At 41.8% G+C, this 23,466-nt stretch overlaps 1 protein-coding gene across 5 annotated transcripts in view; it reads right to left on the bottom strand.

Annotated features, from left to right (window-relative positions):
* Positions 1-23,466, bottom strand: part of LOC106566340 (kinase D-interacting substrate of 220 kDa B) — a 108,454-nt gene that overhangs the window by 78,865 nt on the left and 6,123 nt on the right. For 4 of the 5 annotated variants that reach the window (XM_014134528.2, XM_014134444.2, XM_014134305.2 and 1 more), the window contains exons 2-13: positions 10,574-10,711; positions 9,025-9,123; positions 8,269-8,367; positions 6,662-6,760; positions 6,430-6,528; positions 6,159-6,257; positions 4,986-5,183; positions 2,970-3,068; positions 2,032-2,130; positions 1,726-1,824; positions 898-1,075; positions 432-596 (exon numbers count right to left, since the gene is read on the bottom strand). In XM_014134528.2, the coding sequence (XP_013990003.1) occupies positions 432-596; positions 898-1,075; positions 1,726-1,824; positions 2,032-2,130; positions 2,970-3,068; positions 4,986-5,183; positions 6,159-6,257; positions 6,430-6,528; positions 6,662-6,760; positions 8,269-8,367; positions 9,025-9,123; positions 10,574-10,690 (1,450 nt within the window). In that variant the 5' untranslated portion in view covers positions 10,691-10,711. Of the gene's footprint in view, positions 1-431; positions 597-897; positions 1,076-1,725; positions 1,825-2,031; positions 2,131-2,969; positions 3,069-4,985; positions 5,184-6,158; positions 6,258-6,429; positions 6,529-6,661; positions 6,761-8,268; positions 8,368-9,024; positions 9,124-10,573; positions 10,712-20,979; positions 21,107-23,466 lie in introns of those variants that run through there. The other variant, XM_014134390.2, reaches the window with a different exon arrangement.

A 23,466-nucleotide genomic window follows, 5' to 3' on the forward strand; every position in this document is an offset into this window, starting at 1 on the left:
CCTGCCTAACACAGAGACCTACACATGAGTCAGGGCCTTTAGCTGGTCCTGCCTAACACAGAGACCTACACATGAGTCAGGGCCTTTAGCTGGTCCTGCCTAACACAGAGACCTACACATGAGTCAGGGCCTTTAGCTGGTCCTGCCTAACACAGAGACCTACACATGAGTCAGGGCCTTTAGCTGGTCCTGCCTAACACAGAGACCTACACATGAGGCACTAAGGCAGAGAACTGGGACTGAGTAAAAATGAAACACATTGTACAGGTAAGGTCCAGAACTTTACTAAATAGGCTGACATGTTCACTTTGAGATTGATATTGCTGTTGTAGTAGTATTTTACTATTTTTACATGAGCGCGCTTCGAGACACTTCAGCTGAAACAAAACAGTCAAAAACAGCCTCAGTGGTGTTCCTGGTGGTCCTCTTACCCTCCAGTTTCTTGAGCAGGAAGGACTTGCCGCTACCCCACTGGGCGTACAGGCCCACACAGATAGGAGGCTGCATGGTGGGCTCACTGAGAATGTCTGCTAGGGCACTGCTGTACAGATCATACCCCAGCATGTCACCATCAGACTCAGAAGGAGACAGGTGCTCTGACAGATATGAGAGAGAGAGAGAGAGAGAGAGAGAGAGAGAGAGAGAGAGAGAGAGAGAGAGAGAGAGAGAGATCATAACTTGATAAATACCACAATTTATCCAAACTAAGAGTGAGCGAGCTAAACCTTCAGAGTAATGATTCATATTAACAGGTGACTTAAATAATAGCAGTTGAATGTTATATTTTCTTTGTTACATTTTTCTTTCATAATAACAGGTTCAAATTCAACACTAGAGTACTTGTTAACTATATCTGTTTTAATATGCATGTCTTCATGATAAAGTATAATTTCTCACTGGCTCCAAATATCTGGGTGAGGATGCTTTTCTGGTGGGTGCAGTCAATGTTGTAAGGCGTCTCGCCGGCCTTGTTGGGGCGGTAGAGCAGGCGGCCATCTTTAGGATTCCTCAGGAGGAGCTCAGCCAGCTTGCGGCTCCGCCCTCTGATGGCAATGTGAAGGGCTGTGTCTCCTTTCTGGACACGGGGAGAGAGAGATGAGTAGAGTAGAGTAGAGTAGAGATGATTAGAGTAGAGATGAGTAGAGTAGAGTAGAGATGATTAGAGTAGAGTAGAGTAGAGATGAGTAGAGTAGAGATGAGTAGAGTAGAGATGAGTAGAGATGAGTAGAGTAGAGATGATTAGAGTAGAGATGATTAGAGTAGAGATGAGTAGAGTAGAGTAGAGATGATTAGAGTAGAGTAGAGATGATTAGAGTAGAGATGATTAGAGTAGAGATGATTAGAGTAGAGATGATTAGAGTAGAGTAGAGATGAGTAGAGTAGAGATGATTAGAGTAGAGATGATTAGAGATGATTAGAGATGATTAGAGTAGAGATGATTAGAGTAGAGATGATTAGAGTAGAGTAGAGTAGAGATGATTAGAGTACAGAGGATTAGAGTAAAGGTGATTAGAGCAGAGGTGATTAGAGCAGAGTAGAGTAGAGTAGAGATGAGTAGAGTAGTGGTGATTAGAGTAGAGATGAGTAGAGTAGAGATGATTAAAGTAGAGTGGAGATGATTAGAGTAGAGTAGAGATGATTCGAGTAGAGTAGAGAGGATTAGAGTACAGAACCTGTGATGATATTGGAAAGACATAGGCTCTATATGTTGTGTTTCTCCAGTACCTTGTCGACAGCTGCCACCTTGGCCCCTCTGTGCAGGAGCAGCTCTACTATCTCAATGTTCCTCATCTTGGTGGCTTTGATCAGAGGGGTCTCTGAATCCTGAAATACACAACATCATCATCATCATCTCAGACCTAGAGAATATAAGCAAGCAAAGGTTTATTTGCAACTTTAATGACTTGTGAAAAGAATCCTTTTGAAACAAGGATAACTTCATCATGATGTGTAGAATTTCAAGTGAAGAATGTGTCATAGTGCAATGAAATGACTGTCAATTAACATAGAGCAGCTGTGGCTGTTCCTTACCTTGGTGCAACTCTCAGTGTCCGGGTTGCACTGGAGGATGTCTGTCACCATGGTGGCATTCCCTTTCTCTACCGCCCAGTAAAGAGCAGTCTTACTGTCCTGTTTAGCACAGTTGAGAACATGGTCGTATTCATTAAATCAAATCAAATGTTCTTTGTCACTTGCTTCATAAACAACCGGTGTAGATTAACACTGAAATGCTTACTTATGGGTCCTTCTCTATCAATGCAGAGTTAAAGATTAAAATAGTGACAAGAGGAATAAATACACAGTGAATAGCGAATAACAGGCACCAAACAGAACAAAACTGACAGAAACAGGGAGGGACTACCTGAATATGTCCAATAAGAAATGTTTGTTTTTGTTTTCCATTGTAAAAAGTTTTGCTACAGTGTGCCCTAATGAATGGGACCAGTAATGGCATGATGATAGATCAAATAAATGTTAAAGGCCCAGTGCAGTCAAAAATGGGATTTTTCTGTGTTAGATATATTTCCACACTATGAGGTTGAAATAATACTGTAAAATTGTTTTAAATTATGATAATGCCCTTTTAGTGTAAGGGCTGTTTGAATAGATGCCTAAAACTTTTAGCCTGTTTTGGTGGGATGGAGTTTTGGCCTGCCTTGTGACATCACCAGGTAAAATTAGTTAATAGACCAATAAGAGAGGGTTCCAAACCGCTCTGCCAATAATAGGTTGTTTTCAGTTTTCCCCTCCCTACTCAGACCACTCCCAGATAGTCCTAGCTAAACTCTTGCTTGAGAAATTGCTCTTCGCTAAGAAGCTGGTTTTTTTTTCAATTAAAATGGTTAAAAAAAAAAATCACAGTAAGGTGATTACCTAGAAATTGTTACCCAGAAATGATTTGATATGGAGATAGAAATGGCTGCATTGGACCTTTAACAATGTGGATGTGTCACATTAGAGACTCCTACCTGTCCCCTGACGTCAATGTCGGCATATTTGTTCAGAAGGGCTCTGACGATCTCCACGTGTCCTCCTCGCACTGCTCCAATCAGCACCGTCTCCCCACTCTGTGTGACACACACAGGAAACACCACAGGCTTTCACTACAGAGAACACACACTGAATCATCTCACAACAGAGGAGGTAGACTATACTGTATAGCATGACCTTTATCATTCAGGTTGATATAATCCTGTCTAGCATGACCTTTATCATTCAGGTTGATATAATCCTGTCTAGCATGACCTTTATCATTCAGGTTGATAGAATCCTGTCTAGCATGACCTTTATCATTCAGGTTGATATAATCCTGTCTAGCATGACCTTTATCATTCAGGTTGATAGAATCCTGTCTAGCATGACCTTTATCATTCAGGTTGATATAATCCTGTCTAGCATGACCTTTATCATTCAGGTTGATATAATCCTGTCTAGCATGACCTTTATCATTCAGGTTGATATAATCCTGTCTAGACTCTACGCTGTGTATTAGCAGGGTTGTCAGGGCAACATTTCAGCTAATCTTTAGTGACTGGTGATGGTTGCCTACCCTGTCTGGTATGTTGACCCTCCTTTAAACTAACCATCTTTACCTACAGTATGTATCTCTTCCTATCTAGTCTATAGCAGTGGGCACCAACCGTTTCTGAGTCAAGATCCCATTCGCAGTCTAAAAGCAAGCTGAGATCTACTGCTCAGATTTACATTTTTTACATTAACCTCACACAAACAGTTCTGTAGGAATGACGTTTGGGCAGTAGGCCTAATACATTATCACAGCATATTGGCTATATGATTGGCCTGCCAATATTGTTAATCAGACCATATTATATTTCAAAACTCGAGCTTTGATAACAAAATAGATCAGTTGGTTTAGCACTTGTGAGGCACTGTGGAGCATGAATCGAAATCTTTCGGTTTTTTATTTTACTGGACTGATGGAACATGCATCTGATGGTCAATGAGGTCAAATCACGACATCAGTAATCTTCAGGTCGAAAAGTCGGAGCTCTAGAAAGATGCTTGAGTTTCCGACTTGGAATTTAGAGTTGGATGACCGTTCAAAACTATTTTTCCCAACCGCCTCTCACAGTCCCTGCTCTCTCCTTCCTTTCCTCTGGTGAGACTGACCAGAGAGAGGGGACACCGTCTTCCACCGGATGGTGAAACTCGAGTCGCACCGCATCTGCCTCATGCACAAATTCATGTTGTTCCTATGACCAGAGATATTAAAATAAACACGGCGAGCTGCTAATAATAATAAAACGCACAGCTATCGCTACGTGGCTACTCATTCACTGCAGCTGCAGTCCGAGCGGAAGTACGGAGAAGCACATTTTGTAATAGTGTTGAATAAAAACAGTGACAGTGCTGAATATAAACTTTAACATGAACTCACTCAAAAAAACAGCAGCTCTTTGCTGTATTCATTGACAGTCTCTCTGTGGTCATGGTTTTAAAAGTTATTAAATCTTATGTAGGCTAGTAGCCTATTAAAAACGTGGCTGTGGCCAGGGTCACGGAAGCTCTGTAGCCATGGTGATTTGAGCTATCTGATTGGGCAGCGCAGTAGGTGCACTCGATTTAGTCACAGTTTGTCTCATGGGAACACTTTGCTTACCCGGTGCGCAGGACTTTTGAATCGCGATCGACCAGTTGGCAACCACTGGTCTATAGTTGTCACGTGTGCTCCCTCTCTGGCCTCTAGGTCCCCAGGCTGCTCGTTATGGCGCACACCTGTCACCATCGTTACGCGCACCTGCGCATCATCAGACTCACCTGGACTCCATCATTTCCCTGATTACCTTCCCTATATATGTCACTCCCTTTGGTTCCTTCCCCAGGCGTCCTGGTTTCTGGTCCTATGTCAGTTCTGTGCCTTGTTTGTGTTTCTTATTTTTGTATTATGTTGTGTTTAATTATTAAAACTTGCTTCCCGACTCTCAGCGCACATCACTACAATAGCCTGTGTTGTTGTCACCTACCCTGTCTGGTATGTTGACGTAGGTGCCAGCATCCAGCAGGTCCTGCACTATCTCAGTATAGCCCTCCTTGGCAGCGATCATCAGGGCTGTGTTGCCGTCCTTGTCTGTCATGTTGACATTGGGGTTCCTCTTCAGAAGCTCCTTCACCACCTCATTGAAACCACCCCGCACCGCCACGATTAGAGCTGTCATGGAATTCTGATAGGGAGAGAATAACAGTATGATTTGAGTGATTTAGCACAATGCTGAGAGGGGAGAATAACAGTCTGATTTAGCACAATGCTGATAGGGGAGAATAACAGTCTGATTTAGCACAATGCTGATAGGGGAGAATAACAGTCTGATTTGAGTGATTTAGCACAATGCTGATAGAGGAGAATAACAGTCTGATTTGAGTGATTTAGCACAATGCTGATAGAGGAGAATAACAGTCTGATTTAGCACAATGCTGATAGGGGGAGAATAACAGTCTGATTTAGCACAATGCTGATAGGGGAGAATAACAGTCTGATTTGAGTGATTTAGCACAATGCTGATAGAGGAGAATAACAGTCTGATTTGAGTGATTTAGCACAATGCTGATAGGGGGAGAATAACAGTCTGATTTAGCACAATGCTGATAGAGGAGAATAACAGTCTGATTTAGCACAATGCTGATAGAGGAGAATAACAGTCTGATTTGAGTGATTTAGCACAATGCTGATAGGGGAGAATAACAGTCTGATTTAGCACAATGCTGATAGGGGAGAATAACAGTCTGATTTGAGTGATTTAGCACAATGCTGATAGGGGAGAATAACAGTCTGATTTAGCACAATGCTGATAGGGGAGAATAACAGTCTGATTTAGCACAATGCTGATAGGGGGAGAATAACAGTCTGATTTAAGCACAATGCTGATAGGGGAGAATAACAGTCTGATTTGAGTGATTTAGCACAATGCTTCCAATTGGTATGACTGGGAATATCATCTGGGAAGCCTTTATTATACAAGGCCTCATGTACATTTCAATCACAACCTCTAACAATACTGAACTTGTTTGGTGAAAATAGCAAACAAACAAATGCCTGTCTTGCGTGAACCTTTAGTGAGTCGTTGTGAAGGGCCAAACTATTATTTGTGACCGTATAGGGATATCCTGGAGTTTTAATGAGAGTAGGGAGGTCCACTTACCGCTCCCTCCTGGTCTACATCAGCCCCATTGACCAGCAGGTGCATCACACTGTCAAAGTGGCCTTTCCTGGCTGCCCAGATCAACGGGGTAGTGCCATACTGAGAACAGGGAAGGAGAGAGAGAAAGAAAGACAGCATTGATGATTATTGAAACACCTTAAGTAGGGTCATTGGCATAGTTTAAATAAGATCCTAACTTACTTTAGGTTGCTTTTTTAAAATCATTTTGTAGAAGACAGAACCGGTGGTGAGTATGTGTCTGTGTGCTTACCTTGTCAGAGCAGTTGACTTTAGCGCCATGCTTAATGAGGAGATGGACGATCTCAGCATGGCCTCGTCCGGCTGCCCAGATGACAGGGAACACACTGTACTGGAAGGACAGACATTAGCATATTTAACTAACACTGTAATACACTAATGATATACAGTACCTAATTATGACAATCAGTTATTTAATGTATGAATAAATACAAGGTCTAAAGCTCTTTATATAGGAATAGTACCTGGCCAGTGATGTTGGGACTAGCTCCTTTCTCCAGCAGCAACTGGGCCACCTCCACACGACCCTTATAGGAAGCCCACATGAGGGCGCTCCATCCCCCCTGTGACAGACAGACAGACAGACAGACAGACAGACAGACAGACAGACAGACAGACAGACAGACAGACAGACAGACAGACAGACAGACAGACAGACAGACAGACAGACAGACAGACAGACAGACAGACAGACAGACAGACAGACAGACAGACAGACAGACAGACAGACAGACAGACAGACAGACAGACAGACAGACAGACAGAGACAGAGACAGCAGCGGAGTGGTCATATAGCACGACATGTATGTAGCCACACAGTGGATTTAATACTGTTATTAGTACAGACAGGCTGGCACCAAACACTACTGTTATTAGTACAGACAGGCTGGCACCAAACACTACTGTTATTAGTACAGACAGGCTGGCACCAAACACTGCCATGACTGATGTCACCTTAGAATAGAACAAGTCCACTAAATAAAACATCTGAAATGAAAACAGCACATCTCAGAAGGTAAAATGTATCTTAAGTGAGAAAGCTTTGGTCATGATGACACTCATAATGAACAAAGAGGCATTAGTCTTTTCTCCATTACCCCCCCCCACCCACCCCCCAATGCTACTTAAATATCACTCTCTGAATGCTTTAATTTGCAGAGGAAAACCAAAAGGCTCATCTCTCTCATTGGCATATTGCAAAAACAAGGCATTTAGAATAGCCTTGACAATGAACTATACTGTGAAACGTGAATGAACACAGAACTGTGGAAAGATACTATAGGATATGAAATGGGCTTCCTTCCACTGAGAGGTTGTTTTACAGTTATTAACCAGGTTAATGTACTCCAGACATCCAGAGCTCACAAAATGCAATTATTACAAAATGGAGGAGATCATACTGAAGCTAATGGAATCGTGTCCGAAGATAACGGATGAATCACTACAAAGTAGGCCGTCATTGTAAATAAGAATTTGTAAAAAAGGTAAAATACATTATTTTATTTTTTTAAATCAGCCTGGAATGGATTGCAGTGACACATAAAAAAAATAGAGGAATAATGTGAAGAAACTAGTTCTACCATTGTATGTCAGGTCTGGTAGTGTGACAGCAAAAAATAAAGAATATCCGTGCAAATGGACCAATAAAGCAAGTATTGTATTGTATTGTTTTGTATTCTGCGGTTTAAACCAATCAGCATTCAGGATTAGACCCACCCGTTGTATAAATTGTATTGTATTCTAGCTCTCATACGGAATATCCTATGGACACTATTAATGCCAGATACACTGCTGTGCCAGAGTTGTAAGCTACCTTCTTCACCCCAGAATGTTTTAGACATGAAAGCTTTTCAAAATATATTATTACCCAGAAAAAAAGAAGATCAAGCATAATCATCCTTTCATCTTTTTCTGAAGATGTTTTTCCTAGCTTTTTCAATGAAACTAGTCTTTCAAGAGAAATGTTACACACAGGTTCAAAAGCTTTACTGCTTCCTTCAGAGTGCCCACTCTGCCAATGTCTCTTCCCAATACCCAGTACCCTCCCCTCTCCTCTCCTCTCCTCTCCTACCATGTCCCGGTGCTCCAGGCTGGCATTGTTGGCCAGCAGCTCCTTCACCACCTCCACATGGCCCTCCTTAGCCGCCGAGATCAGCGCCGTCCAGCAGTCCTGTTGACGGGCAGAACACACAGGGGTTAGACTGGGTCGCCACGGAAACCCCAATCACGTCATGGCTCCACAATGCTGTACCTACCAGCTGGTCGTACCAGGTGCTCATGGATGCAGGGTGGAGACAGTTAGTGTCAGACAGAGAAAAGAGAGAGAAAGAGAAAAAGAGAGGGAGACGGTGCCCAGGTCTGGTCAGTCTCACTCAGTCTAGTGTAGTGAGAGTCTGAGTGTGTGTGTGTGTGTGGTTTAGTAAGAGGGTGTGTGTGTGTGTGTGTGTGTGTGTGTGTGTGTGTGTGTGTGTGTGTGTGTGTGTGTGTGTGTGTGTTGAGAGTGGGTGTGTTGATGGAGACAGCAGATCTACACCCTGTCATTTACTCTAACTGAGGCCTGAGGCATTCTACAGGTGTTCATTATGGGGCTCTGTATTAACCCAAACACAGTGTGGTGAGTTCTGCAGCCTGGACACTAAGACCTCTGTGCCATGTCTGAATAATGTGGCTAAAATGACACCAAACCTCGAAGCCATGGTCGAACTACCATTTGGTGTGTGTGTGTGTGTGTGTGTGTGTGTGTGTGTGTGTGTGTGTGTGTGTGTGTGTGTGTGTATGCGCGTCTGTGTGTGTGTGTGTGTGTGTGTGTGTATGCGTGTCTGTTTACCACATCATCCAGGTTGACATTGGCTCCCCTCCTGAGGAGCTCCTGGACCATCTCTAGGCTGCCCTGCTCTGATGCCACCATCAGGGGAGTCTGACCATTCTGAGGAGACAGAGATAGAGAGAGAGAGAGAGAGAAGAGAGATAGAGAAGAGAGAGAAGAGAGAGAGACAAACAGTTATCAATCACACCAAAGTAGCCTAACAACTAAGCCCAGATTTCATTGGAGCATCACTTTAATACGATGATATAATTAAGCAATAAGGCCCGAGGAGGTGTGGTATATGGCCAATATACCACGGCGAAGGGATGTATCCAGGCACTCCGCTTTGGGTTGTGCATAAGAACAGCCCTTAGCCGTGTTATATTGGCCATATACCACAAACCCCAGTGGTACCTTATTGCTGTTATAAACTGGTTACCAACGTAATTAGAGCAGTAAAAATAAATGTTTTGTCATACCCGTGGTATACGGCTGTCAGCCAATCAGCATTCAGGGCTGGAACCGCCCAGTTTATAATGTGGTATGAAAGATTCAAAAATGGGTTTACACAGAATACTAATGACTGTTTTAGTTGCTTATTCACCTGGTAAAGTGTTAAATATGTGATGGTTGAATTATTTGGTCGATTTAAGCTGCGATCACACAGGCAGCCCAATTCTGAGATTTTTTCCACTAATCACATTGACTAATCACATCAGATCTTCTCACATCAGCTCATTTTCAGAAAAGAATATCAGAATTGGGCTGCCTGTCTAAAAAACAATCAGCATCCAGGATTTAAAATCTTAAATAAAATGTGAGGGGTATCCTACGAAGCAAGCTAGATCTACTCAGGGTTTTCTAAAGCTCAGGCTTCATCCGTACTACTACGGTGGATATTGCTCTAGCTTGTAACTGCGTGTGCATGTCACATATGGCTAGTGGCTGAACTCTTCATTGAAACAATGTTAAAGGGGAAGTTCACCCATTTTTACATATGGCCTTATTTTCATTCTTTCTGTGCTAGTAGTTGATCCCCGAAACAATTTTTCTTAAATATTTCGTTTCATTTCAGAGAAAAAAAAATCTCACATTTTGCTGAGTCATCGCTTGCCATTGACTACAATGCATTATGTAAATGTATCTAAAGCATGTTATGAAACACTCCAAACCAACTCCTATTACATCACAATCTCACTCTGGATAATATCTCTGCACTAAATGTTGTTGTTTTTCCCCACCGTGCCATAAATCCATGTTTGAATGATGCTGTTTACAATAACAAGAAAAAAGATGCAGACATGGATTTATGGGACAGTGGGAAAAGAAATCTAAATTAAGTAGAGCGACATTATCCAGAATGAGATTGTGATGTAATATGAGTTTGTTTGGAGCGTTTTATTAAGATGCTTAGAAACATTTTCATAATTCATTGTCGTCAATGGCTCAAAAATATAAAAAAAACTGTTTGGTTGATCAACTACAAGCATAGAAAGAATGAAAATAAGGCCACATGTAGAAATGGGTGAACTTCCCCTTTAATGTTTGCTTAGCAGTGCCTTCCACTCACCTCGCTCCTGCTGTCCACCTCCTTGAACTTGTCCAGGTGGGCTTTGATGGCCGGCACGTTGTCCTCCTCCACGTAGCTGAACAGGCTCTGGATGGCCAGAGAGGTGCTGGTGTCCATGGCTACGCCTCACTGCCACGACTGAGACACACAAAGAGAGGGGTTATTATGACACATAAGCCTGGCTGGCACAGTAGCTGGCTGGACATATTTGAAGCTCATGTTCACAAGAACATCATAACAAAACATCCGTCCAAAAGGCTTCGTAACAGCTTCTACCCCCAAGCCATAAGACTCCTGAACAGCTAATCAAGGGCTACCCAGACCCCTCTTTTACGCTGCTGATAATCTCTGTTTATAATCTACCTACATGTACATATTACCTCAATTACCTGAACTAACCGGTGCCCCCGCACATTGACTCTGTACCGTCACCCCCTGTATACAGCCTCACTTGTTATTTCACTGCTGCTGTTTAATTATTTGTTACTTTTATTTTAAATGTTTTACTTATCAAACTTTTTTTACTTAACACTTATTTTTTCTTTTTTTTCTTAACTTCTTAAAGCATTGTTGGTTAAGGTCTTGTAAGTAAGCATTTCACTGTAAGGTCTACCTACACCTGTTGTATTCAGCGCATGTTACAAATAATATTTGATTGTTGATCGCTTCTCACGTCATTTCCGGTCACAACTTGCAGACTTGTTTACGTGCTGCTGTGCGTTTTGTTGCTAACCTTACTTTGCTACCTGACGGTTTTTACTTTTAATTACCATTTATATTTTTAGTTTTTCCCTCGCTCAACTTTTTTTTCATTCAACTTTTTCACTCCGGACGCTTTATCTAGACGTGATTCGTCAGGACCTCCACCAGCCGAAGCTAAGTAGTAACATTAACATGATGCCTTCTAATTGCAGTCGCTGTACTCATAATATACAGGAGAACGATCGCCTTACGGCGAAGATAGCTGTGCTGCAAGCCCAGCTTCAGACGCAATCGTTAGGCAAGGGTAATTTCAGTGTAGGAAAGGATGAAACAGCGTCTGTGCCACCAGTAAGTACAGATAGTAGTATAAATGCTCTCATCTTATCTACGAACATAGACAGGGCTCTAACTCCCCTAGCTCCACAATGAAATAGGGTGCAGGCCAGGCAGCAGGCTGTTAGCCAGCCTGCCAGCTTAGTGGAGTCTGCCACTAGCACAGTCAGTGTAGTCAGCTCAGCTATCCCCATTGAGACCGTGTCTGTGCCTCGACCTAAATTGGGCAAACCTAAACATGGCGGTGTTCGCCTTAGCAATCTCACTGGAATAAAGACCTCCTCCATTCCTGCCATTATTGAAAGAGATTGTGATACCTCACATCTCAAAATTGGGTTACTTAATGTTAGATCCTTCACTTCCAAAGCAGTTATAGTCAATGAACTAATCACTGATGATAATCTTGATGTGATTGGCCTGACTGAAACATGAATTTACTGTGTTAAATGAGGCCTCACCTCCTGGTTACACTAGTGACCATATCCCCCACGCATCCCGCAAAGGCAGAGGTGTTGCTAACATTTATGATAGCAAATTTCAATTTACCAACAAAAAAATGACGTTTTTCGTCTTTTGAGCTTCTAGTCATGAAATCTATACAACCTACTCAATCAAGTTTTATAGCTACTGTTTACAGGCCTCCTGGGCCATATTCAGCGTTCCTCACTGAGTTCCCTGAATTCCTATCGGACCTTGTAGTCATGGCAGATAATATTCAAATTTTGGGTGACTTTAAAATGGAAAAGTCCACAGACCCACTCCAAAAGGCTTTCGGAGCCATCATCGACTCAGTGAGTTTTGTCCAACATGTCTCCGGACCTACTCACTGCCACAGTCATACTCTGTCCTGTGGAATAAATGTTGTGGATCTTAATGTTTTTCCTCATAATCCTGGACTATCGGACCACCATTTTATTACGTTTGCAATCGCAACAAATAATCTGCTCAGACCCCAACCAAGGATCATCAAAAGTCGTGCTATAAATTCTCGGACAACCCAAAGATTCCTAGATGCCCTTCCAGACTCCCTCCACCTACCCAAGAACGTCAGAGTACAAAAATCAGTTAACCACCTAACTGAGGAACTCAATTTAACCTTGCACAATACCCTAGATGCAGTCGCACCCCGAAAAACAAAAAACATTTGTCATAAGAAACTAGCTCCCTGGTATACAGAAAATAGCCGATCTCTGAAGCAAGCTTCTAGAAAATTGGAATGGAAATGGCGCCACACCAAACTGGAAGTCTTCCGACTAGCTTGAAAAGACAGTACCGTGCAGTACCGAAGAGCCCTCACTGCTGCTCGATCATCCTATTTTTCCAACTTAATTGAGGAAAATAAGAACAATCCAAAATGTATTTTTGATACTGTCGCTAAGCTAACTAAAAAGCAGCATTCTCCTAGAGGATGGCTTTCACTTCAGCAGTGATAAATTCATGAACTTCTTTGAGGAAAAGATCATGATCATTAGAAAACAAATTATGGACTCTTTAAATCTGTGTATTCCTCCAAAGCTCAGTTGTCCTGAGTCTGCACAACTCTGCCAGGACCTAGGATCAAGGTAGACACTCAAGTGTTTTAGTACTATATCTCTTGACACAATGATGAAAATAATAATGGCTTCAAGCTGCATACTGGACCCTATTCCAACTAAACTACTGAAAGAGCTGCTTCCTGTGCTTGGCCCTCCTATGTTGAACATAATAAACATCTCTCTATCCACCGGATGTGTATCAAACTCACTAAAAGTGGCAGTAATAAAGCTTCTCTTGAAAAAGCCAAACCTTGACCCAGAAAATACAAAAACTATTGGCCTATATCGAATCTCCCATTCCTTTCAAAAGATTTTAGAGAAAGCTGTTGCGCAGCAACTCACTGCCTTGCTGAAGACAAACAATGTATACGAAACGCTTCAGTCTGGTTTTAGACCCCATCATAGCACTGAGACTGCACTTGTGAGGGTGGTAAATGACCTTTTAATGGTGTCAGACCGAGGCTCTGCATCTGTCCTCGTGCTCCTAGACCTTAGTGCTGCTTTTGATACCATCGATCACCACATTCTTTTGGAGAGATTGGAAACCTAAATTGGTCTACACGGACAAGTTCTGGCCTGGTTAAGATCTTATCTGTTGGAAAGATATCAGTTTGTCTCTGTGGATGGTTTGTCCTCTGACAAATCAACTGTAAATGTTGGTGTTCCTCAAGGTTCTGTTTTAGGACCACTATTGTTTTCACTATATATTTTACCTCTTGGTGATGTCATTCGGAAACATAATGTTAACTTTCACTGCTATGCAGATGACACACAGCTGTACATTTCGATGAAACATGGTGAAGCCCCAAAATTGCCTTCCCTGGAAGCCTGTGTTTCAGACATAAGGAAGTCGATGGCTGCAGATCTTCGACTTTTAGAGTTCGGACAAAACAGAGATGCTTGTTCTAGGTCCCAAGAAACAAAGAGATCTTCTGTTGAATCTGACAATTAATCTTGATGGTTGTACAGTCGTCTCAAATAAAACTGTGAAGGACCTTAGTGTTACTCTGGACCCTGATTTCTCTTTTGACGAACATATCAAGACAGTTTCAAGGACAGCTTTTTTTCCATCTACGTAACATTGCAAAAATCAGAAACTTTCTGTCCAAAAATGATGCAGAAAAATTAATCCATGCATTTGTCACTTCTAGGTTAGACTACTGCAATGCTCTACTTTCCGGCTACCCGGATAAAGCACTAAATAAACTTCAGTTAGTGCTAAACACGGCTGCTAGAATCTTGACTAGAACCCAAAAATGTGATCATATTACTCCAGTGCTAGCCTCTCTACACTGGCTTTCTGTTAAGGCAAGGGCTGATTTCAAGGTTTTACTGCTAACCTACAAAGCATTACATGGGCTTGCTCTTACCGATCTTTCCGATTTGGTCCTGCCGTACATACCTACACGTACGCTACGGACACAAGACGCAGGCCTCCTGACTGTCCCTAGAATTTCTAAGCAAAAAGCTGGAGGCAGGGCTTTCTCCTATAGAGCTCCATTTTTATGGAATGGTCTGCCTACCCATGTGAGAGATGCAGACTCAGTCTCAACCTTTAAGTCTTTATTGAAGACTCATCTCTTCAGTAGGTCCTATGATTGAGTGTAGTCTGGCCCAGGTGTGTGAAGGTGAACGGAAAGGCACTGGAGCAACGAACCACCCTTGCTGTCTCTGCCTGGCTGGTTCCCCTCTCTCCACTGGGATTCTCTGCCTCTAACCCTATTACAGGGGCTGAGTCACTGGCTTACTGGTGCTCTTCCATGCCGTCCCTAGGAGGGGTGCATCACTTGAGTGGGTTGAGTCACTGACGTGATCGTCCTGTCCGGGTTGGCGCCCCCCCTTGGGTTGTGCCGTGGCGGAGATGTTTGTGGGCTATACTCGGCCTTGTCTCAGGATGGTAAGTTGGTGGTTGAAGATATCCCTCTAGTGGTGTGGGGGCTGTGCTTTGGCAAAGTGGGTGGGATTATATGCTGCCTGTTTGGCCCTGTCCGGGGGCATCATCGGGTGGGGCCACAATGTCTCCCAACCCCTCCCGTCTCAGCCTCCAGTATTTATGCTGCAGTAGTTTATGTGTCAGGGGGCTAGGGTCAGTCTGTTATATCTGGAGTATTTCTCCTGTCTTATCCGGTGTCCTGTGTGAATTTAAGTATGATCTCTAATTCTCTCTCGGAGGAGGAGGACCTGAGCCCTAGGACCATGCCTCAGGACTACCTGGCCTGATGACTCCTTGCTGTCCCAGTCCACCTGGCCGTGCTGCTGCTCCAGTTTCAACTGTTCTGCCTGCGGCTATGGAACCCTGACCTGTTTACCGGATGTGCTACCTGACCCAGACCTGCTGTTTTCAACTCTCAAGAGACAGCAGGAGCGGTAGAGATACTCTGAATGATCGTCTATGAAAAGCCAACTGACATTTACTCCTGAGGTGCTGACCTGTTACACCCTCGACATCCACTGTGATTATTATTATTTGACCCTGCTGGTCATCTATGAACATTTGAACATCTTGGCCATGTTCTGTTATAATCTCCACCCGGCACAGCCAGAAGAGGACTGGCCCCCCCTCACAGCCTGGTTCCTCTAGGTTTCTTCCTAGGCTCTGGCCTTTCTAGGGAGTTTTCCCTAGCCACCGTGCTTCTACACCTGCATTGCTTGCTGTTTGGGGTTTTAGGCTGGGTTTCTGTACAGCACTTTGAGGTATCAGCTGATGTAAGAAGGGTTTTGGTTAAATGTCAGTCAATATGCTTATGAATGTGTTACGGCTTATACATACATAGGCTCTAAGCCAAGCAATGAAAAAAAGGGGATGTCTGTTGTCCACTTGCTGCTTTCGGTTTTAAAGGATGGTATTTCTTTGAGCTTTAAGCTCAGAAATGTTATCAGTTGAAACAAAGATCTCACTTGGTGGCAGCAAACAGTGAAAAGTGCAGACTTTCACTTGCATTTCACACGGGCCTAATAAGGAAGGCAAAGTACATGAGACTGGGCAGCAGCTCATTATGACAGTAGGCTATGGAGGACATGAGACTAGGCATCAACTCATTATAACACTAGGCTATGGAGGACATGAGACTGGGCATCAACTCATTATAACACTAGGCTATGGAGGACATGAGACTGGGCATCAACTCATTATAACACTAGGCCATGGAGGACATGAGACTGGGCAGCAGCTCATTATAACAGCAGGTAATGGAGGACATGAGACTGGGCAGCAGCTCATTATAACACTAGGCTATGGAGGACATGAGACTGGGCATCAACTCATTATAACACTAGGCTATGGAGGACATGAGACTAGGCATCAACTCATTATAACACTAGGCTATGGAGGACATGAGACTGGGCATCAACTCATTATAACACTAGGCCATGGAGGACATGAGACTGGGCAGCAGCTCATTATAACAGCAGGTAATGGAGGACATGAGACTGGGCAGCAGCTCATTATAACACTAGGCTATGGAGGACATGAGACTGGGCATCAACTCATTATAACACTAGGCTATGGAGGACATGAGACTAGGCATCAACTCATTATAACACTAGGCTATGGAGGACATGAGACTGGGCATCAACTCATTATAACACTAGGCTATGGAGGACATGAGACTAGGCATCAACTCATTATAACACTAGGCTATGGAGGACATGAGACTAGGCATCAACTCATTATAACACTAGGCTATGGAGGACATGAGACTGGGCAGCAGCTCATTATAACACTAGGCTATGGAGGACATGAGACTGGGCATCAACTCATTATAACACTAGGCTATGGAGGACATGAGACTAGGCAGCAGCTCATTATAACAGCAGGCAATGGAGGACATGAGACTAGGCAGCAACTCATTATTACACAAGGGCAGGGTCTAGGCCTAATATGCCAATTTCCTTTCACTTTCAGCGATGGCCTAATGCTTAAGTGTGAGGCAATGGGACGGTAGGCGGTCATTAGGCCTTAGCCTACATAGCATGATTGAGTTGAAGTAATTCTCCAACAAATCAGATAGGGAAAACTTTTAAGGATTGGCTTGGCTAAGTGGAAACTGAGTGTTGCCACGACTTGCAGAACTATGCGGTACACTCTTAGAAAAAAAGGTGCTATGTAGAACCTAAAAGGGTTATTTGGCTGTCCCCATAGGAGAACCCTTTGAAGAACCCTTTTCGGTTCAAGGTAGAACACTTTTGGTTCTAGGTAGAACTCTTTTGGGTTCCATGTAGAATTCTTTCCAGAGGGCTTTACATGGAACTCAAGAGTTCTACCTGGAACTAAAAAGGGTTCTACCTAGAACCAAAAGTGTTCTACCTTGAACCAAAAAGGCTTCTTCAAAGGGTTCTCCTTTTGGAACCTTTTTTTCTAAGAGTGTATGCTCGATTAACCTCTTGGGGTTCCCTGCCCGGTATTGGGATTCATTGTCAAGAGACCATGGCGGGAAATTCAAAACTGCAAGAATCTAATAATTTCAATTTCTCAAACAATCAACTATTTCTCACAATTTGAAAGATAAACATCTCCTAAATCCAACCACATTGTCCGATTTCAAAGAGGCTTTACGGCGAAAGCATAAAGTTAGGTTATGTTAGGAGAGTACATTGAAAATAGCTGTGTGTAATGTTTTGTCAATTCAAAGACAGGCGTCACCAAAAGCTAAAACCAGCTAAAATTATGCACTAACCTTTGACAATCTTCCTCAGATGACACTCCTAGGACATTATGTTATACAATACATGCATTTTTTGTTCCATCAAGTTCATATTTATATCCAAAAACAGCATTTTACAGTAGCGGTGAAATTCAGATTTTTTTTTCTCTCAAATGCTTCCGGTGAACAACGTTGCAATTTACAAAATTACTATTCGAAAACATTGGTAAATTATAATATTGTCATTCAAATAATTATAGTTTAACATTTCGTAAATGCTACTGCATTGCCAGATTTTAAAATAACTTAACTGGGAAATCACAATATTCCCAAATTAGCATAATTTTAAGCAATATTGTGAATTTCAACCCAAGACAAAAAAAGAGACGAAAAGGTCTTCATTTGGCAATGCAGCCTGACAATCTATGCCTAAACAAAAAAATATTAATTTAAGACTTATATAATTAATTAGGACTAGAGGTCGACCGATTCATCGGAATGGCCGATTAATTAGGGCCGATTTCAAGTTTTCATAACAATCGGAAATCGGTATTTTTGGACGCCGATTTGGCCGATTTAAAAAAAAAAAAATGTACACCTTTATTTAACTAGGCAAGTCAGTTAAGAACACATTCTTAATTTCAATGACGACCTAGGAACGGTGGGTTAACTGCCTTGTTCAGGGGCAGAACGACAGATTTTTACCTTGTCAGCTCGGGGATTCAATCTTGCAACCTTACGGTTAACTAGTCCAACGCTCTAACCACCTGCTTTACATTGCACTCCACGAGGAGCCTGCCTGTTACGCGAATGCAGTAAGAAGCCAAGGTAAGTTGCTAGCTAGCATTAAACTTATGTTATAAAAAACTAGCAATCACTAGTTAAGTACACATGGTTGATGATATTACTAGTTTATCTAGCCTGTCCTGCGTTGCATATAATCGCTTAGGTACACGTTGCTCCAACGTGTACCTAACCATAAACATCAATGCCTTTCTTAAAATCAATACACAAGTATATATTTTTAAACCTGCATATTTAGTTAATATTGCCTGCTAACATGAATTTATTTTAACTAGGGAAAATGTGTCACTTCTCTTGCAAACAGAGTCAGGGTATATGCAGCAGTTTGGGCCGCCTGGCTCGTTGCGATCTGTGAAGACTATTTCTTCCTAACAAAGACAGCCGACTTCGCCAAACGGGGGATGATTTAACAAAAGCGCATTTGCGGAAAAAGCACAATCGTTGCACGAATGTACCTAACCAAAAACATCAATGCCTTTCTTAAAATCAATACACAGAAGTATATATTTTTTAACCTGCATATTTAGCTAAAAGAAATCCAGGTTAGCAGGCAATATTAACCAGGTGAAATTGTGTCACTTCTCTTGCGTTCATTGCACGCAGAGTCAGGGTATATGCAACAGTTTGGGCCGCCTGGCTTGATGCGAACTAATTTGCCAGAATGTTAAGTAATTATGACATAACATTGAAGGTTGTGCAATGTAACAGGAATATTTAGATTTAGGGATGCCACTCGTTAGATAAAATACGGAACGGTTCCGTATTTCACTGAAAGAATAAACGTGATAGTTTCCGGATTCAACCATATTAATGACCTAAGGCTCGTATTTCTGTGTGTTATTATGTTATAATTAAGTCTATGATTTGATAGCGCAGTCTGACTGAGCGATGGTAGGCACCAGCAGGCTCGTAAGCATTCATTCAAACAGCACTTTCATTTTGCCAGCAGCTCTTCGCAATGCTTCAAGCATTGCGCTGTTTATGACTTCAAGCCTATCAACTCCCGAGATTAGGCTGGTGTAACCCATGTGAAATGGCTAGCTAGTTAGCGGGGTGCGCGCTAATCGCGTTTCAAACGTCACTTGCTCTGCATGGGTAACGCTGCTTCGAGGGTGGCTGTTGTCGATGTGTTCCTGGTTCGAGGCCAGGTAGGAGCGAGGAGAGGGACGGAAGCTATACTGTTACACTGGCAATACTAAAGTGCCTATAAGAACATCCAATAGTCAAAGGTATATGAAATACAAATCATATAGAGAGAAATAGTCCTATAATTCCTATAATACTACAACCTAAAACTTCTTACCTGGGAATATTGAAGACTCATGTTAAAAGGAACCACCAGCTTTCATATGTTCTCATGTTCTGAGCAAGGAACTTAAACGTTAGCTTTCTTACATGGCACATATTGCACTTTTACTTTCTTCTGCAACACTTTGTTTTGCATTATTTAAACCAAATTGAACATGTTTCATTATTTATTTGAGGCTAAATTGATTTTATTGATGTATTATATTAAGTTAAAATAAGTGTTCATTCAGTATTGTTGTAATTGTCATTATTACAACAAAAAAAATTAAAAAGCGTCCGATTAGTCGGTATCGGCTTTTTTGGTCCTCCAATAATCGGTATCGGCGTTGAAAAATCATAATCGGTCAACCTCTAATTAGGACTATTTAGCCTACCCACTCTTAATAATATGAATGTCCGTAATAAGCTATTTGATCCTCGGATAGGCCTAATTTGTTTTTCAATATCATAAAACATTTGTTTTTTAAATGTACAGCAAAAATTTAAATTCTGTCTGTAATACGATTATAAAAAATATGCATGTTTTGAGAACCAGTGACTGGCTAAATTGGTCTGCCACGAAAGAGCAGATGAAGAAATTGAATCAGTCAACACGTCTCTATTCAACCTCAATTATCTGCCCATACATAACTCTAAAGAAAGTATGGCTAGGTTAACAGGCTTTGTTAAAAAAAAGGTCTATAATAAATTTTCTCTCCGATCAGATCATTCTGTCATACACACAACTGAGTAGAGCCTTTGTTTACAGTTCAGTTATTGAGGCAACAGGAACCTGCTGAGCTGACACACCCTCATGTGTCTCAGAGGCAGCACAGCTGCTATAAGCAGCGCCAAAGATTAGACAGAGTGACACCAGGCAACAATCAATGAACCTCAAGGATTCTCTGCACGTAGTATTGAGTGAGGAGCTCACCACTTCACCTCATCCACTACCATTGCAAAACAGAAACCAACAAAAGACCAACAAAGAAACACCAAGAGGTAGCCTAAGACAAGTATACTAAATAGTCTTAGTAGTACACAGGCCTCAAACATAGCAATGAGCAAAGTCCAATAATTAACAAAGAACTAAGTGGCTTACCTTTATGGAAAATGTCAGTTTGACTGCACTGAATGGCAATGGTTGTTCTTCAATTACTATCCCTCAGCCAAACTGACTGAGTATCAACAAGCGTTGCCTAGGCTCCACATCCCTCCCTGTCCCTGACTGCCATGAATAATTGATGAACAGGCAGAGCAACGCCCAAACCCCTCTCCAACACAATAGACACACGCCACCATTACCATACGTGACATGCTCTACTGTTCCAACAATAGAGTTGTATGGGTACAGGCTTTAGATGTGAATGTAGGTATATTTAACTGTTTAGGCTATGCATTCATGTAAAAAACAAAACAAATTAACGTAGGAATCAACGAGAAAGTATAATGAGCATTCATTGTCACTGAATGCATCTTTTCTTGGCTTACAAAAAGTGATGTTTCAATAATGCAATGGTCAAATACCAATTCATCAATACATATTACTTTCTCATGCACATTTACAATAAAAAAAGTAAGCAAAAAAGTGTTAAATATATTTTCAGTTGTTTAACACTTTTTTGGTTACTACATGATTCCATGTGTGTTATTTCATAGTTTTGATGTTTTCACTTTTATTCTACAATGTAGAAAATAGTAAAAGAAAAGAAAAACCCTGGAATGAGTAGGTGTGTCTAAACTTTTGACTGGTAGTGTAGGTCTAGGTCCAAATGCCACAAGAAGGACAAGGTTAAAGGGATACTTTTGGATTTTGGAAATCAGGCCCGTTATCGACAGTACTTTCCCAGAGTCAGATAAACTTGTGGATACCATTTTTATGTCTCTGTGTCCAGTATGAAGGAAGTTTGAAGTATACTAAACAAAAATATAAACGCAACATGCAACAATTTCAAAGATTTTACTGAGTTACAGTTAATATAAGGCCCTAATCTATGGATTTCACATGACTGGGAATACAGATATCTGTTGATCACAGATACCTTAAAAGAAAGTTAGGGGTATGGATCCGAAAACCACCACCATTTGACTCATGCAGCGCGACACATCAGCAGTTTTGCTATTTAGAGGGACTAATGGTAAAGAAAGGCAGATGGCCGATAGACTACAAAAAGCCAATATCAACCCGATATATCAGCTCGGGCCGATTATCCATCGTTCTCTACTAGCAATTTCCTTCAAACTGCACACAGAGACCTAGAAATGGCATCCACAAGTTCATCTGACTCTGGGGAAGTAGATAAAGGGCCTCATTGCCAACATTCTTAAGTATCCCTTTAAGACTATCTCCCGACATCAACCTCATACCTCTGTTATGTGTGCACTGCTGGCGGGAGAGATTAAGTTCCAAGATCTCTAAATGTAACCAGTAAGCTCGTTATAGCCTGTCTGTGGAGGTGAAACTGCTGAGGATACGTTTCCATGGGATGTGTTGCTCACAACAAGGTCTTATTTTTGGAACAGCAGAGGGACAAGGGTCAAACAGCTTAGAATAAAATGTATCCTGAATACAGCCTATGTACAGAGAAATGTATCCTGAATACAGCCTGTGTACAGATAAATGTATCCTGAATACAGCCTGTGTACAGAGAAATGTATCCTGAATACAGCCTGACTACAAAGAAATATAGCCTGAATACAGCCTGAATACAGAGAAATATAGCCTGAATACAGAGAAATATATATCCTGAATACAGCCTGAATACAGAGAAATATATCCTGAATACAGCCTGTGTACAAAGAAATATAGCCTGAATACAGCAAAATATAGCCTGAATACAGAGAAATATAGCCTGAATACAGCCTGAATACAGAGAAATGTAGCCTGAATACAGCCTGAATACAGAGAAATATAGCCTGAATACAGCCTGAATACAGAGAAATATAGCCTGAATACAGAGAAATATAGCCTGAATATAGCCTGTGTACAGAGAAATATTTCTTCATTGGGTCAAGGCGTAACATATAAATTAAGAATCATAGGAGACTAGGCTATATAAAGGCTCTACACTGAAATGTTTTACAAGGAGTACACGTGCTCCTAAGTTGAAAAATGTAGGAGCTAGAGGTCGACCGATTAATTAGGGCCGATTTCAAGTTTTCATAACAATCGGTAATCTGCATTTTTGGACGCCAATTATGGCCGATTATATTGCAATCCACGAGGCGACTGCGTGGCAGGCTGACCACTTGTTACGCGAGTGCAGCAAGGAGCCATGGTAAGCTGCTAGCTAGCATTTAACTTATCTTATAAAAAACAATCAATCTTAACATAATCACTAGTTAACTACACATAGTTGATGATATTACTAGTTTAACTAGCTTGTCCTGCGTTGCATATAATCAATGTGGTGCCTGAAATTGTGTTACTTCTCTTGCGTTCAGTGTAAGCAGTGTCAGGGTATATGCAGCAGTTTGGGTCGCCTGGCTCGTTGTGAACTGTGTGAACACCATTTCTTCCTAACAAAGACCGTAATTAATTTTACAGAATTTTACATAATTATGACATAACATTGAAGGTTGTGCACTT

This window comes from Salmo salar, chromosome ssa01 (genome assembly GCF_905237065.1).
Source record: "Salmo salar chromosome ssa01, Ssal_v3.1, whole genome shotgun sequence".
Lineage (NCBI taxonomy): Eukaryota > Metazoa > Chordata > Actinopteri > Salmoniformes > Salmonidae > Salmo > Salmo salar.